Source organism: Somniosus microcephalus, chromosome 5, assembly GCF_052327205.1.
Source record: "Somniosus microcephalus isolate GS21.2 chromosome 5, FLI_Smic_1.0, whole genome shotgun sequence".
Lineage (NCBI taxonomy): Eukaryota > Metazoa > Chordata > Chondrichthyes > Squaliformes > Somniosidae > Somniosus > Somniosus microcephalus.
In genome coordinates, this window is record NC_140991.1 from 263,604,116 (window position 1) to 263,621,046 (window position 16,931).

Sequence of the window (16,931 nt, forward strand, 5' to 3'; positions counted from 1 at the left end):
CTGCGTTGCAACTATTCTATGATTCTAAGCAAAGCTGGAAATGAAAGGCAGAAAATTAGTAAGCAAGTTTGGAAGGCAGAGGAAACAAAGGCTAGAAAATAGGCAACAAAGGAGTTTGGCAGTGCTTAATAGTATATATTTCAATGCAAATGTCTAGTGAATAAGGCAGATGAGCTAAGGGCACAGATAAATAGATAGCTATTACTGAAACATGGTTGAAAGAAGGGCAGGAACAGCAGCTCAATATTCCTGCTTACGGGGTTTTCAGACGAGATTGGGGGTGGTGGTCGCAATATTGATTAAAGAAACAATTACAGCTGTGAGGAGGGATGATGTTAGAAGGATCATCAAATGAGGCCATATGGGTTGAACTGAAGAACAAAAAAGGGGCAATTACACTGCTGGGAGTGTACAACATACCCCCAAAACAGTCAGAGGGAGATAGAAGAGCAAATATGCAGGCAAATTTCTGATGAGTGCAAAAACAATAGGGCAGTCATAGTAGGGGATTTCAACTACCCTAATATTAACTGGGATAGAATCAGTGTAAAAGGTATAGAGGGTGAAGAATTCTTAAACTACATTCAGGAGAACTTTTTTAGCCAGTACATAAGAACATAAGAAATAGGAGCAGGAGTAGGCCAATCGGCCCCTCGAGCCTGCTCCGCCATTCAATAAGATCATGGCTGATCTGATCCTAACCGCCAATCCACTATCACAGAACCATCTCCTGAATCTAACAGAATTAGACACACGAAATAGGAGCAGGATCAGGCTACACGGCCCCTGGGCCCGCTCCGCTACCCACAGGGCCATGACCGATCCGAACCTAGACTCATGTCCAAATTCCTGCCCGCTCCCCGTAACCTTTAATTCCCTTTACTTCTAGGAAACTGTCTAGAAGTAGCAAGCCCAAGAGAGGGGGTGGTTCTGGACTTAGTTTTAGGGAATGAAACTGGGCAGGTGGAGGGGTATCAGTGGAGAGCATTTTGGTGGTTGTGATCATAATTCAGTTAGATTTAGCATAGGTTATGGAAAAGGACAACGATAGACCTGGAGTAAAAGTTCTCAATTGGAGAAAGGCCGATTTTACTAAACCGAGATGTGATTCAGCAAAAGTGAATTGGAAACAGCTACTTGAAGGTAAATCAGTGTCAGAGCAGTGGGAGACATTCATGGAAGAGGCAGTGAGGGTTCAGAGCAAATATGTTCCCACAAAGAAAAAGGTGGGACTCCCAAATCTAGAGCCCCCTGGATGTCAAGGGGCATACAGGGTAGGATAAGGCAAAAAAACAGAAGCTTATGTCAGATACCGAGAGCTAAATACTGTAGAAAGCCGAGAGGGATATAGAAGGTGCAGGGGTGAAATTAAAAAGGAAATTAGGTAACCAAAGAGAGGGCATGAAAAAATATTGGCAAGGGAAACCCAAAGATGTTTTACAAATACTTAAAGAGCAAGAGGATAACTAAAGAAAGAGTAGGGCCTATTAGAGACAAAAAAGGTAACCTGTGTGTGGAGGCCTAACTCGCACCAAGTCCCGTTCGCCCATCACCCCTGTGCTCACTGACCTTCATTGGCTCCCGGTTAAGCAATGCCTCAATTTTAAAATTCTCATCCTTGTTTTCAAATCCCTCCATGGCCTCGCCCCTTCCTATCTCTAATCTCCTTCAGCCCCACAACCCCCCACCCCCCGAGATATCTGCACTCCTCTAATTCTGCCCTCCTGAGGATCCCCGATTATAAATCGCTCAATCTTTGGTGGCCGTGCCTTCTGTTGCCTAGGCCTGAAGATCTAGAATTCCCTGCCGAAACCTGTCTGCCTCACTACCTCTCTTTCCTCCTTTAAGACGCTCCTTAAAACCTAACTCTTTGCCCAAGCTTTTGGTCACCTGCTCTAATTTATCCTTATGTGGATCGGTGTCAAAAATTTTTTGTTTTAAAATACTCCTTGGCAGTGCCTTGGGATGTTTTGCTACATTAAAGGCACTATATAAATACAAATTGTTGTTGTTGTTGTTGTTGAGGCGGAAGACGTGGGTATGATTCTTATTGAATACATTGTGTCTGTCTTCACAAAAGAGAGGGATGATGCAGATATTGTAGTTAAGGAAGGAGTGTGTAATATTAGATGAGACAAATAGTGAGAGGAAATATTAAGGGGTTTAGCATCTTTGAAAGTTGATAAATAACCAGGCCTGGATGAAATGTATCCCAAGTTAAGAGAAGCAAGGAAGGAAATAGCAGAGGCTCTGACCAGCATTTTCCAATCCTCTCTGGCTGCAGGTGTGGTGCCAGAGGACTGGAGGACTGCTAATGTTATATCGTTGTTTAAAAAGGGAGAAAGGGATAGACAGAGTAATTACAGGCAGGTCAATCTAACCTCAGTGGTGGGCAAATTATTGGAAAAAATTCTGAGTGACAGTATTAATTGTCATTTAGAAAGGTACGAATTAATCGAGGACAATCAGCATGGATTTGTTAAGGGAAGGTTGTGTCTGACTAACTTGATTGAATTTTTTGAGGAGGTAACAAGGAGAGTCGATAAGGTAAGTGCGTTTGATGTAGTCTACATGGATTTTAGTAAGGCTTTTGACAAGGTCCTACATGGCAGACTGGTCAGAAAAGTAAAAGCCCATAGGATTGAAGGGAAAGTGACAAGTTGGATCCAAAATTGGCTCAGTGGCAGGAAGCAAAGGATAACGGTGTTTTTATGACTTGAAGGCTGTTTCCAGTGGGGTTCTGCAGGGCTCCGTACCAGGTCCCTTGCTTTTTGTGGTATACTTCAAATGTAGGATTAAGAAGTTTGCAGATAATACAAAAATTGGCCGTGTGGTTGATAGTGATGAAGAAAGCTGTAAACTGCAGGAAATTATTAATGGACTGGCCAGGTGGGCAGAAAAGTGGCAAATGGAATTCAATCCGGAGAAGTGCAAGGGAGGACTAACAAGGCAAGGGAATACAAAATAAATGGTAGGATACTGAGAAGTGTAGAGGGACCTTGGAGTGCATGTCCACAGATCCCTGAAGGTAGCAAGACAAGTAGATAAGGTGGTTCAGAAGGCATATGGGATACGTTATTTTATTAGCTGAGGCATAGAATACAAGAGTAGGGAGGTTATACTTGAACTGTATAAAACACTAGTTGGGCCACAGTTAGAGTCCTGCATACAGTTCTGGTCACCACATTATAGGAAAGATGTGATTGCACTCGAGAGGGTACAGAGGAGATTTACAAGGGTGTTGCCAGGACTGGAGAATTTTAGCTATGAGGAAAGATTGGATAGGCTGGGGTTGTTTTATTTGGAACGGAGGAGGCTGAGGGGAGATCTAATTGAGGTATAAAATTATAAGGGGCCTAGATAGAGTGGATAAGAAGGACCTATTTCCCTTTGCGGAGAGGTCAATAACCAGGGGGCATAGATTTAAATTAATTGGTAGAAGGATTAGAGGGGAGTTGAGGAAAACATTTTTCACCCAGAGGGTGGTGGGGGTCTGGAACTCACTGCCTAAAAGGGTGGTAGAGGCAGAAACCCTCATCTTTAGAGTTGGCATTTCAATTATTCACAGCAAGAGTTTATGTACTGCTAAAACATTGGTAAGTTCTAAGCAGCACAAAGCTTGAGCATTGGTTGTAATCTACCAAAATTTCCTGGATTCTGGAGAGGTCCCAGCGGATTAGAAAACCACAAATGTAACTCCCCTATTCAAGAAAGGAGGGAACTATAGGCCAGTTAGCCTAACATCTGTCATTGGGAAAATGCAGGAATCCATTACTAAGGAAGTAATAGCAGGACATTTAGAAAATCATAATAAAACCATGTTGACTCTGCTTGATTGTATGAAAGGGAAATCATGTTTGACAGATTTACTAGTTCTTTGAGGATGTAATGAGCAGGGTGGATAAAGGGGAACCAGTAGATGTAGTGTCTTTGGATTTCCAGAAGGCATTCGATAAGGTGCCGCATAAAAGGTTACTGCATAAGATAAGAGCTCACGGTGTTAGGGGTAATATATTAGACTGGATAGAGGATTAGCTAACTGACAGAAAAGAGAGAGTTGGAATAAATGGGTCATTTTCAGGTTGGCAAACTGTAACTAGTGGGGTGCCACAGGGATCAGTGCTGGGGCCTCAACTACTTACAATCTATATTAATGACTTGGATGAAGGGACAGAGTGTACTGTTGCCAAATTTGCTGACGATACAAAGATAGGTGGGAAAGCAAGTTGGTGGGAAAGCAAGTTGTGAGGAGTACACAAAGAGTCTGGAAAGGGATATAGATAGGTTAAGTGAGTGGACAAAAATTTGCCAGATGGAGTATAATGTGAGGTTATCCACTTTGGTAGGAAGAATAAAAAAGCAAAATATTAATTAAATGGAGACTACAGAATGCTGCGGTACAGAGGGATCTGGGTGTCCTCGTACATGAAACACAAAAAGTTAGCATGCAGGTACAGCAAGTAATTAGGAAGGCAAATGGAATATTGGCCTTTATTGCAAGGGGGATGGAGTATAAAAGTAGGGAAGTCTTGCTATAAGTGTACAGGGCGTTGGCGAGACCACATCTGGAGTACTGCATACAGTTTTGGTCTCCTTATTTAAGGAAGGATATACTTGCATTGGAGGCAGTTCAGAGAAGGTTCACTAGGTTGATTCCCGAGTTGAAGGGGTGGTCTTATGAGGAACGGTTGAGCCTATACTCATTGGAGTTTAGAAGAATGAGAGGTGATCTTATTGAAATATAAGATTCTGAAGGGGCTTGACAGGGTAGATGCAGGGAGGATGTTTCCCCTCGTGGGGGAATCTAGAACTAGGGGGCCATAGTTTCAGAATAAGGGGTCGCCCATTTAAAACGGAGATGAGGAGGAATTTCTTCTCTCAGAGGGTCGTGAATCTTTGGAATTCTCTACCCCAGAGAGCTGTGGAGGCTGGGTCATTGAATATATTCAAGGCGGAGATAGACAGATTTTTGAAAAACAGGGGAATCAAGGGTTATGGGGAGCGGGCAGGAAAGTGAAGTTGAGGCCAAGGTCAGATCAGCCATGATCTCATTGAATGGCGGAGCAGGTTCGAGGGGCCGAATGGTCTACTCCTGCTCCTATTTCTTATGTTCTTATGTTCGCACCCAATGCGGTGGCTTTTGCACCTAAACAAAAGTGCTGGTCACATTGATAAAAGTGCTTGTGCCCCAGCAGCCGATAAGGTGAAAGATTGTGAAACATCACTGAATTGGTTACTAGGCGATTTTCACACCGAGACAAACACTTAGATAAAGATGGTTTAACACATTGGCTTTAGTGAGGCAGTACAACACTTAAAATAAATAAATCTAGACTTTTGCAATTGCTTTAAAAATGTCTTATTCATTTAAATAAATCTAGACTTTTGCAATTGCTTTAAAAATGTCTTATTCATTTAACAGTTAACAGGGACAGCTATAATTGGAAAAGACGTGCATAGAAATGTTATTCTCTTAAATGTTTTATTCTTTTATCAGTTATTTGTTTAAGTGGGCTTGACTGTATTACAAAAACTTTTTTGTTATTTTACACAAACACATGCAAGTGCTTACACTTTTCACACCTAAAACTTATCTAGAACATAAAAACATAGAAGATAGGAGCAGGAGTAGGCCATTTGGCTCCTCGAGCCTGCTCCGCCATTGAATGAGATCATGGCTGATCATCCAAATTCAGTACCCTGTCCCTGCTTTCTTCCCATATCCCTTTAGCCTTAAGAAATATATCCAACTCCTTCTTGAATATATTTAATGAATTGGCCTCCACTGCCTTCTGTGGTAGAGAATTCCACAGGTTCACCACTCTCTGGGTGAAGAAATTCCTCCTCATCTCTGTCCTAAATGGCTTACCCCTTATCCTTAGACTGTGACCCCTGGTTCTGGACTCCCCTGCCATCGGGAACATCCTTCCTGCATCTAGTCTGTGAATCCCACAATCACTTACCAGCACATTTGTTTTGATCATACGTGAAAGTGTCCAGAAGGTACTGACATCCTTCGGCCATAAGTGTAGTCATTAGCTTGGCATAACTGAAACAATTATAACAAAAAAAATTAAATATTGCAATATTAAATTTAGCAAACTGTCTCATTTAACATTTTTATCTTTCAATTTTGCTTTGCTGGTGTTCTCTTTTCTTCCTTTGATTATCACTGTTTTATTTAACCCTGCTATTTTCATTCACTTTACGTTTGGTTTTTCTAGCCTGGCTCAGTTGGTCATGCTTGGACAGGAAAGGGAGTATTAGCCAGGTTTGGGAGAGCACAGTGTATGTTCTCACATCAGGAAGCAAAAAGCAGAATGCAACAATACAATTAGAATCACATTTCTTCCTATTTACAATGAAATGCTTAACAGTCATTTTCCATAAGTTGCTATAGTATGTGCCATGAAGCTCGGAGAGATACAATTGCACATTTGAATTATAGATTACTAGCTGAAGTGCCCGGTGGTGCCGAGGCTTTTTCAAGGGCATGTTGTTGTTGGAAGAGAGAGAGTGAGAGAGAGCGACTGGGGGGGGGGGAAAGAGAGAGAGAGAGAGAGAGCGACTGGGGGGGGGGGAAAGAGAGAGAGAGAGAGAGAGCGACTGGGGGGGGGGAAGAGAGAGAGCGACTGGGGGGGGGAAAGAGAGAGAGAGCGACTGGGGGGGGAAGAGAGAGAGCGACTGGGGGGGAAGAGAGAGAGCGCGACTGGGGGGGAAGAGAGAGAGCGCGACTGGGGGGGAAGAGAGAGAGCGCGACTGGGGGGGAAGAGAGAGAGCGCGACTGGGGGGGAAGAGAGAGAGCGCGACTGGGGGGGAAGAGAGAGAGCGCGACTGGGGGGGAAGAGAGAGAGCGCGACTGGGGGGGAAGAGAGAGAGCGCGACTGGGGGGGAAGAGAGAGAGCGCGACTGGGGGGGAAGAGAGAGCGACTGGGGGGGGGGGAAGAGAGAGAGCGACTGGGGGGGAAGAGAGAGAGCGACTGGGGGGGGGAAGAGAGAGAGCGACTGGGGGGGGGGAAGAGAGAGAGCGACTGGGGGGGGGGAAGAGAGAGAGCGACTGGGGGGGGGGGAAGAGAGAGAGCGACTGGGGGGGGAAGAGAGAGAGCGACTGGGGGGGGGAAGAGAGAGAGCGACTGGGGGGGGGGAAGAGAGAGAGCGACTGGGGGGGAAGAGAGAGAGCGACTGGGGGGGAAGAGAGAGAGCGACTGGGGGGGAAGAGAGAGAGCGACTGGGGGGGAAGAGAGAGAGCGACTGGGGGGGGAAGAGAGAGAGCGACTGGGGGGGAAGAGAGCGACTGGGGGGGGAGAGAGCGACTGGGGGGGAAGAGAGAGAGCGACTGGGGGGGAAGAGAGAGAGCGACTGGGGGGGAAGAGAGAGAGCGACTGGGGGGGAAGAGAGAGAGCGACTGGGGGGGAAGAGAGAGAGCGACTGGGGGGGAAGAGAGAGAGCGACTGGGGGGGAAGAGAGAGAGCGACTGGGGGGGAAGAGAGAGAGCGACTGGGGGGGAAGAGAGAGAGCGACTGGGGGGGAAGAGAGAGAGCGACTGGGGGGGAAGAGAGAGCGCGACTGGGGGGGAAGAGAGAGAGCGACTGGGGGGGAAGAGAGAGAGCGACTGGGGGGGAAGAGAGAGAGCGACTGGGGGGGAAGAGAGAGAGCGACTGGGGGGGAAGAGAGAGAGCGACTGGGGGGGAAGAGAGAGAGCGACTGGGGGGGAAGAGAGAGAGCGACTGGGGGGGAAGAGAGAGAGCGACTGGGGGGGAAGAGAGAGAGCGACTGGGGGGGAAGAGAGAGAGCGACTGGGGGGGAAGAGAGAGAGCGACTGGGGGGGGAAGAGAGAGAGCGACTGGGGGGGGGAAGAGAGAGAGCGACTGGGGGGGAAGAGAGAGAGCGACTGGGGGGGAAGAGAGAGAGCGACTGGGGGGGAAGAGAGAGAGCGACTGGGGGGGAAGAGAGAGAGCGACTGGGGGGGGAAGAGAGAGAGCGACTGGGGGGGAAGAGAGAGAGCGACTGGGGGGAAGAGAGAGAGCGACTGGGGGGGAAGAGAGAGAGCGACTGGGGGGGAAGAGAGAGAGCGACTGGGGGGGAAGAGAGAGAGCGACTGGGGGGGAAGAGAGAGAGCGACTGGGGGGGAAGAGAGAGAGCGACTGGGGGGGAAGAGAGAGAGCGACTGGGGGGGAAGAGAGAGAGCGACTGGGGGGGAAGAGAGAGAGCGACTGGGGGGGGAAGAGAGAGAGCGACTGGGGGGGGAAGAGAGAGAGCGACTGGGGGGGGAAGAGAGAGAGCGACTGGGGGGGAAGAGAGAGAGCGACTGGGGGGGAAGAGAGAGAGCGACTGGGGGGGAAGAGAGAGAGCGACTGGGGGGGAAGAGAGAGAGCGACTGGGGGGGAAGAGAGAGAGCGACTGGGGGGGAAGAGAGAGAGCGACTGGGGGGGAAGAGAGAGAGCGACTGGGGGGGAAGAGAGAGAGCGACTGGGGGGGAAGAGAGAGAGCGACTGGGGGGGAAGAGAGAGAGCGACTGGGGGGGGAAGAGAGAGAGCGACTGGGGGGGGAAGAGAGAGAGCGACTGGGGGGGAAGAGAGAGAGCGACTGGGGGGGAAGAGAGAGAGCGACTGGGGGGAAGAGAGAGAGCGACTGGGGGGGAAGAGAGAGAGCGACTGGGGGGGAAGAGAGAGAGCGACTGGGTGGGGGAAGAGAGAGCGCGACGGGGGGGGAAGAGAGAGCGCGACTGGGGGCGAAGAGAGGGAGGGGAGGGGAGGGGGGGGAGGTGGAGGGGAGGGGAGGGGGGAGGGAGGGTGGGGGGAGGGGGGAAGGGAGGGCGGGAAGGGAGGGCGGGGGGGGAAGGGAGAGGGGGGGAAGGGAGGGGGGGAGGGTGGGGTGGGGGGAGGGCGGGGGGGGGGGAGGGCGGGGGGAAGGGGGGAGAGGGCGGGGCCCCCCCCCGAGGGTCGCGGCCCCCCCCAGGGTCGCGGCCCCCCCCCCGAGGGTTGCGCGCCGCCCCCCGCCCCCCGAGGTGAAGACCGCCGATTGCGCACGCAGCAGGAGCTGAGACGCGGCGTCTCTCTCTGGCTCGGCCGGCGGGCCTGGTTGCCAGGGTAGCCGTGACGCTGACCAAGCCCCGCCCCCGGGCCGAGCCAGAGAGAGAGAGATGCCGCGTCTCAGCTGCTCCTGCTGCGCGCGCGGCCCCCCCCCGCCCCCCCGAGGCGAAGACTGCCGATTGCGGCTGTGCGAGACGGCCGGCCGGGGTTGCCAGGGTAACGCTTGACGCTCAGCAAGCCCCGCCCCCCGGCCGAGCCAGAGAGAGACAGCGCGTCTCAGCTCCTGCTGCGCGCGCACCCTAGCGGCGCTGGGCTGAGGCTCGGCCCTCCAGCCTTCGAGTGGGGCCGGGAGGTGCCTAGCTCGGGCGTGGGTGCGGAGGAGGCGCCGAGGCTTCTAGGCCTACCTGGACAAACGGGGAAAGGTAGGAAAATTAATGAGATTAGATAAGTTAATTACTTTCTAAATCATTTTTTTAAAAAACAATATGTGTTTTAAAAGCAACGTTTTTTTTTTAAGACGCAGAAAGCGGGAAAAAGAAAGGAAAAGTTTGGAATCAAGATGGCGGCGACTCACCTCGGTTCAGAACGATAAGGCCCGGCCACACACGCACCGATTGGCCCGGCGGCACACGCCAGCAACCCGGCGTACGATTGGTCGAGCTCGAGGTCACTTTGTCGCTAATGAGCGGATAATGAGATGCTAACGAGCGGAACATTGAAGGTTTTTGGGATACCGCGGGCGGGATTTTAGCCCGGCCGAAACGTAAATACGCTTAAAACCGTCTCGGAAGCGTAAGCTTTCTTTGGAGGTAACGCGCGCGTAGGTACGCCCTGTAACTTTCGAGTGCATAGCCCGACAGACGCACAGGCGATGACAGACAGAATGACAGACAGACACACCGACCGATTTATATATATAGATATACATGATAAATTTAGTTTAAAAAAAAAATGACATACATATACAATTGAAATATCTTCTACTAAAAAGAGAAAAGTAAGCATTTAATCTGCATTTTTCTCGTCTTCAATTATGAACATTAAAAAAATAATTTTGGCATAGAACTACATTACTAAAAAGGATAGTCTTGTACAATACTAACATGCATCACAATGGAGTAAGTAGGCTACAGATTTGATAGTCCAATACATTCAATTTATGATCTGAGCGGTGACACAGAGAGGTACCAAATGGAGGCCAATTGTTTCCTTTCATGGTACAAGGAAAATTGGATGGATTTAGTGAACTCAGACATCGGAATTTCCCCCTAAACAAAACAGGTGGGTTTGGAGTGTCGGGGCAGTTAAAACTGTTAAAAATGGAATTCCTGACCTGATCCCACCTACTACTGGTTTTAACGGAGGCAGGTGACCAACTTGCTCCCAGGGGGCAGGACGTCAATTTAAATATTTTAATGAGGCTGGAAGCCTTTTTTTAACCTGCATTTTGAATTTAACTGTATGTGGACAGGTTTCACACAATTAATGAAACCCGGCAGTTAAAGCAAGGCGGGACTACTGCATCCAGGAGATGAGCGCCTTTATATCTACCTCCTGGATCCAGAGTTCCTGCCTAACTCACCCCCACAAAAATAAAACAAAAAAGGTGTCTCAACTGTGGCTAACAAGGGAAACTGGGATAGCATAAGATCCAAGGAGAGGACATATAAATTGGCCAGAAAAAGCAGAAAACCTGAGGATTGGGAGCTGTTTAGGATTCAGCAAAGGAGGACAAAGGGATTAATTAAGAGGGGGAAAATAGAGTAGGAGAGTAAGCTTGCAGGGAACATAAAAACTGACTGTAAAAGCTTCTATAGATATGTGAAGAGAAAAAGATTGGTGAAGTCAAGCCTAAGTCCCTTGCAGTCAGAATCAGGGGAATTTATAATGGGGAACAAAGAAATGGCAGACCAATTAAATACATACTTTGGTTCTGTCTTCACAGAGGAGGACACAAATAACCTCCTAGAGATGTGGGGGAACATAGGGTCTAATGAGAGGGAGGAACTGAATTAAATCAGTATTTGTAGAGAAATGGTGTTCGGGAAATTGATGGGATTGAAGGCCAATAAATCCCCAGGGCCTGATAATCTACATCCTAGGGTACTTAAGAAAGTGGCCCTAGAAATAGTAGATGCATTGCTGGTCATCTTCCAGAATTCTATAGATTCTGGAACAGTTCCCATGGATTGGAGGGTAGCTAATGTAACCCCACTATTCAAAAAAGGTGGTAGAGAGAAAACAGGGAATTATAGACCAGTAATCCTGACATCGGTAGTGGGGAAGATGCTAGAGTCCATTATAAAAGATGTAATAGCAGAGCACTTGGCAAACAGTGACAAGATCGGACAAAGTCAACATGGATTTACAAAAGGTAAATCATGCTTGACTAATCTACTGGAATTTTTTGAGGATGTAACTGGTAGAATAGATAAGGGAGAACCAGTGGATGTGGTGTATTTGGACTTTCAGAAGGCTTTCGATAAGGTCCCACATAAGAGATTAGTGAGCAAAGTTAAAGCACATGGGATTGGGGGTAAGGTACTGACTTGGATAGAGAACTGGTCGGCAGATAGGAAGCAAAGAGTTGGAATAAACGGGTCTTTTTCCGAGTGGCAGGCAGTGACTAGTGGGGTACCGCAGGGATTGGTGCTAGGACCCCAGTTAATCACAATATATATTAATGATCTAGACGAGGGAACTAGATGTAATATCTCCAAGTTTTCAGACGACACAAAGCTGGGTGGGCGTGTGTGCTGTGAGGAGGATGCAGAGAAACTCCAGTATGATTTGGACAGGTTGAGTGATTGGGCAGATGCATGGCAGATGCAGTATAATGTGGTGGCAAAAAGAGGATGGCAGATTATTATCTGAACGGCAACAGATTGGGAAAAGGGGAAGTGCAACAAGACCTGGGTGTCCTTGTGCACCAGTCGCTGAAGGTAAGCATGCAGGTGCAGCAGGCGGTTAAGAAGGCAAATGGTATGTTGGCCTTCATAGCGAGAGGATTCGGGTACAGGAGCAAGGATGTCTTGCTGCAGTTGTACAGGGTCTTGGTGAGACCACACCTTGAGTACTGTGTGCAATTTTGGTCGCCTTATCTGAGGAAAAATGTTCTTGCCATGGAGGGAGTGCAGCGAAGATTCACCAGACTGATACCTGGGATGGCAGGAATGACGTATGAAGAGAGATTGGGTCGACTGGGCTTGTATTCGCTAGAGTTTAGAAGAATGAGAGGGGATCTCATTGAAACTTATAAAATTCTAACAGGACTAGACAGACTAGATGCAGGAAGGATGTTCTCGATGGCGGGGGAGTCCAGAACCAGGGGTCACAGTCTAAGGATAAGGGGTAAGCCATTTAGGACAGAGATGAGGAGGAATTTCTTCACCCAGAGAGTGGTGAACCTGTGGAATTCTCTACCACAGAAGGCAGTTGAGGCCAATTCATTAAATATATTCAAGAAGGAGTTGGATATATTTCTTAAGGCTAAAGGGTTCAAGGGATATGGGGAGAAAGCAGGGACAGGGTACTGAATTTGGATGATCAGCCATGATCTCATTAAATGGCGGAACAGGCTCGAGGGGTCGAATGGCCTACTCCTATCTTCTATGTCTAATCGGAGACCTCCTGACGAGGCCTCCGATCGTCTTCCCAGGCCTCCGATCCCCACCATGAGGCCTCCCCCCACTGATGATGCTGAGGCCGGCCACAATCCTCCGTTGGTCATGGCCGGCCCTGATCCTCTCTTCACCCACCACCCCCCCAACCTACCAACTGATCCTCTGGCCAACCACCAGCTCCCCCACTGATCCTCCGACCGACCCCCCCTGCTGCCCCACTGATCCTCCGACCGACCCCCTCTGCTGCCCCACTGATCCTCCGACCGACCGCAACCCCCACCCCTCCATCCCCGGCCGAGCCCCCCCGCAATTCTTGACTGACCCCCCCACCCCACACATCTATCCTCCGGGCCGAACCCTCCATCCCTCTCTGCAGCTGCAGGCCTACCTGCCCATAACCAGCCAGCCTCTCAGTCTGTCAGATTGCGGGTGGGAAACCGAGGCCTCACGTGCAAATCAGGCCCCGCTGTTAAAGTTGGTAGGGCCTGTGGGAAACCCAGCCTCCCAGGTTTCTCACCTACTGCGGAAGCCCCCAGCTCCAACCTGCCTACCTCTAGAAAGCTCCAGCCATAGTCTTCACCAAGTACTGCATGTTTTTTGAAAACTGAAGTGAACTGCTGGGGTTAATTGTTGATAAGTAAGGGAGACCAGTGGGGTGTAAACTCAGGGTTTCACCGAGGTGTGGGAGACCAAGGCGCGTCAATTCTGGGCTTCCCCTATAACTTATGCCATTACCAGCATTAATTATGATCAGAAAATTAAATTTGGTCTCTCAAAAATCATAAGCAAGTTTACTTTTGGTGAAATGCAGCACAATAACTTCTGGTAATTCTTGCTAAATAAGACAAATAACATTACTCACCATTGTCTGTCAGATGGGTTGATAGCTACCAGAGAACCTCTGTCCCAGATCCCATCAAACTTTCCAGCAATTAAACTACCCATCAGAAACAAAAATGCACAAAGTTTAAAAAAAAATATTTTCAGAACAGAAAAGTCACAGGCAGGATGTGACATCATGGACAAAAAAAAAAAAAAAAAAAAAATCTATATTGCTGCATGCATATAAACTTATTAAAAAAAAACTGCAGGTGCTGGAAACATGAAACAAAACAGAAAATGCTGGAAACTCTCAGCAGGTCAGGCAGTATCTGTGGGAAGAACAAACAAGTTAATATTTCGAGTGTACAAACAGGTCATCAGAATGGGAACATTAATATCACAAACAGCTTTTTAAATGCTGCTCAACTGTAACATCTTCCAGTTCTGACAAAGGCACAATCAAAACTTGAACTTTTGTTTTCTCCACACTGCTGCCCGTTTTTGTTTCAGATTTTCAGAATGTGCAATATTTTGCTTTTTGTTCACGTGGAAGTGTGATGGAATGAAAATTCTGTGTCAACTAAAAAGGCCCTATATGAAATCTGGGTAGTCTCAATCCAGTGCCTACTTTGTACAGACTCACAGCACAAATCTGCTCCTTACTGGCAATTTTACTTGGAGATCACAGGGTAGCTAGCACGAGAACAGGAAACATGTACACTGGTACAGTATGTGGTGTTCTGAGGTTGAGGGGTCAGTACAGAATACAATGGGTTATAAAGAATATTATTATACTGGAAGAAGGAATGGCGATATACTTCCAAGTCAGGATGGTGTGGAACTTGGGAGGTGGTGGTGTTCCAATGCGCCTGCTGCCCTCGTCCTTCTAGGTGGTAGAGGTCATGGGTTTGGGAGGTGCTGCCGAAGAAGCCTTGGCGAGCTGCTGCAGTACATCTTATAGATGGTACACACTGCAGGCACGGTGGTGGAGGGAGTGAATGTTTAAGGTGGTGGATGGGGTGCCAAACAAGCGGGCTGCTTTGTCCTGGATGGTGTCGAGCTTCTTGAGTATTGTTGGAGCTGCACTCATCCAAGCAAGTAGAGAGTATTCCATCACACTCCTTATTTTTGCCTTGTAGATGGTGGAAAGGCTTTGGGGAGTCAGGAGGTGAGACACTCGCCACAGAATACCTAGCCTCTGACCTGCTCTTGTTGCCACAATATTTATGTGGCTGGTCCAGTTAAGTTTCTGGTCAATAGATGTTGATGGTGGGAGATTCAGCGATGGTAATGCCGTTGAATGTCAAGGGGCCGTGATTAGACTCTTGCTTGTTGGAGATAGTCATTGCCTGGCACTTCTGTGGTGCGAATGTTACCTGCCACTTATCAGCCCAAGTCTGAATGTTGTCCAGGTCTTGTTGCATGCAGGCATAGACTGCTTCATTATCTGAGAAGTTGTGAATGGCGCTGAACACTGCAGTCATCAGCGAACATCCCCATTTCTGACCTTATGTTGGAGGGAAGGTCATTGATGAAGCAGCTGAAGATGGTTGAGCCTAGGACACTGCCCTGAGGAACTCCTGCAGCGATGTTCTGGGCTGTGAGGATTGACCTTCAACCACCACAACCATCTTCCTTTGTGCTAGGTATGATTCCAACCAGTGGAGAGTTTTCCCCGATTCCCATTGACTTCAGTTTTACTCAGGCTCCTGGATGCCACACTCGGTCAAATGCTGCCTTGATGTCAAGGGCAGTCACTCTCACCTCACCTCTGGAATTCAGCTCCTTTGTTCATATTTGGACCAAGGCTGTAATGAGGTCGGGAGCCGAGTGGTCCTGGCGGAACCCAAACTGGGCATCAGTGAGCAGGTTATTGGTAAGTGCCACTTGATAGCACTGTCGATGACACCTTCCATCACTTTGCTGATGATCGAGAGAAGACTGATGGGGGCGGTAATTGGCCGGATTGGATTTGTCCTGCTTTTTGTGGACAGGACATACCTGGGCAGTTTTCCACATTGTCAGATAAATGCCAGTGTTGTAGCTGTACTGGAACAGCTTGGCTAGAGGCACGGCTAGTTCTGGAGCACAAGTCTTCAGCACGACAGCCGGGATGTTGTCGGGGCCCATAGCCTTTGCTGTATCCAGTGCGCTCAGCTATTTTTTGATATCATGTGGAGTGAATCAAATTGGCTGAAGACTGGCTTCTGTGATGGTGGGGACCTCAGGAGGAGGCCGGTATGGATCATCCAGTCGGCACTTCTGGCTGAAGATGGTTGCAAATGCTTAAGCCTTGTCTTTTGCACTTACGTGCTGGGCTCCACCATCATTGAGGATGGGGATATTCATGGAGCCCCGTCCTCCTGTTAGTTGTTTAATGGTCTCCTCCTGTTAGTTGTTTAATGGTCCACCACCATTCACAACTGGATATGGCAGGACTGCAGAGCTTTAATCTGATCCGTTGATTGTGGGATCGCTTAGCTCTGTCTATAGCATGCTGCTTCCGTTTTTTTAGCATGCATGTAGTCTTGTGTTGTAGCTTCCCGAGGTTGGCACCTCTTTTTTAGATATGCCTGCTGCTGCTCCTGCCATGCTCTTCTACACTCTTTATTGAACCAGGGTTGGTCCCCTGGCTTGATGGTAATGGTAGAGTGAGGGATATGCCGGGCCATGAGGTTACAGATTGTGGTGGAATACAATTCTGCTGCTGCTGATGGCCCACATATGCCCATTTTGAGCTGCTAGATCTGTTCTGAATCTATCCCATTTAGCACGGTGGTAGTGCCACACAACACGATGGAGGGTGTCCTCAGTGTGAAGATGGGACTTCGTCTCCACAATGACTCTGCAGTGGTCACTGCTACCGATGCTGTCATGGACAGATGCATCTGCGACAGGTAGATTGGTGAGGACAAGGTGAAGTAGGTTTTTCCCCTCGTGTTGGTTCTCTCACCACCTGTCGCAGGCCCAGACTGGCAGCTACAGGAAACTTTGTGCTATCCGGCACCGACGGGACCGAGCTGTTGCCGTCCCATCAAAACTGCCGGACAAACCAGCGCTAATGTTGAAACATACGGAGATTTTGAGCTCCGTATCTAGCAACAAACCCTGTTGCTTAGCAACAGCTTCTAAACAGTCAGCAGTACCTTGCAAGCATCTCTGTAGCTTAGCAACAGCTTCAGCGAGACCTTGCAGAGCCTGACTGGTGAAAAAAAAGCAACCAAAAAAAAAAAACCTAACAAAACGGCTCCTGATTTTTGCCGGTGGCTCGAGCATTCCGGACAGTTAACCTCCGGATAATACAAAGTTTCCTGTATGTCCTTCAGGACTCGGCCAGTAGTGGTGCTACCAAGCCACTCTTGGTGATGGACATTGAAGTCCCCCACCCAGAGTACATTCTGTGCCCTTGCTACTCTGTGCTTCTTCCAGGTGGTGTTCAACATGGAGGAGTACT

At 48.6% G+C, this 16,931-nt stretch overlaps 1 protein-coding gene across 1 annotated transcript in view; it reads right to left on the minus strand.

Moving 5' to 3' along the window:
* The window catches only part of LOC147117701 (putative thiopurine S-methyltransferase), an 88,692-nt gene that overhangs the window by 17,619 nt on the left and 54,142 nt on the right, over positions 1-16,931 (minus strand). The window contains exons 5-6 of the mRNA XM_085988918.1: positions 13,518-13,592; positions 5,964-6,049 (exon numbers count right to left, since the gene is read on the minus strand). Coding sequence (XP_085845044.1) covers positions 5,964-6,049; positions 13,518-13,592 — 161 coding nt within the window. The remainder of the gene's footprint in view (positions 1-5,963; positions 6,050-13,517; positions 13,593-16,931) is intronic.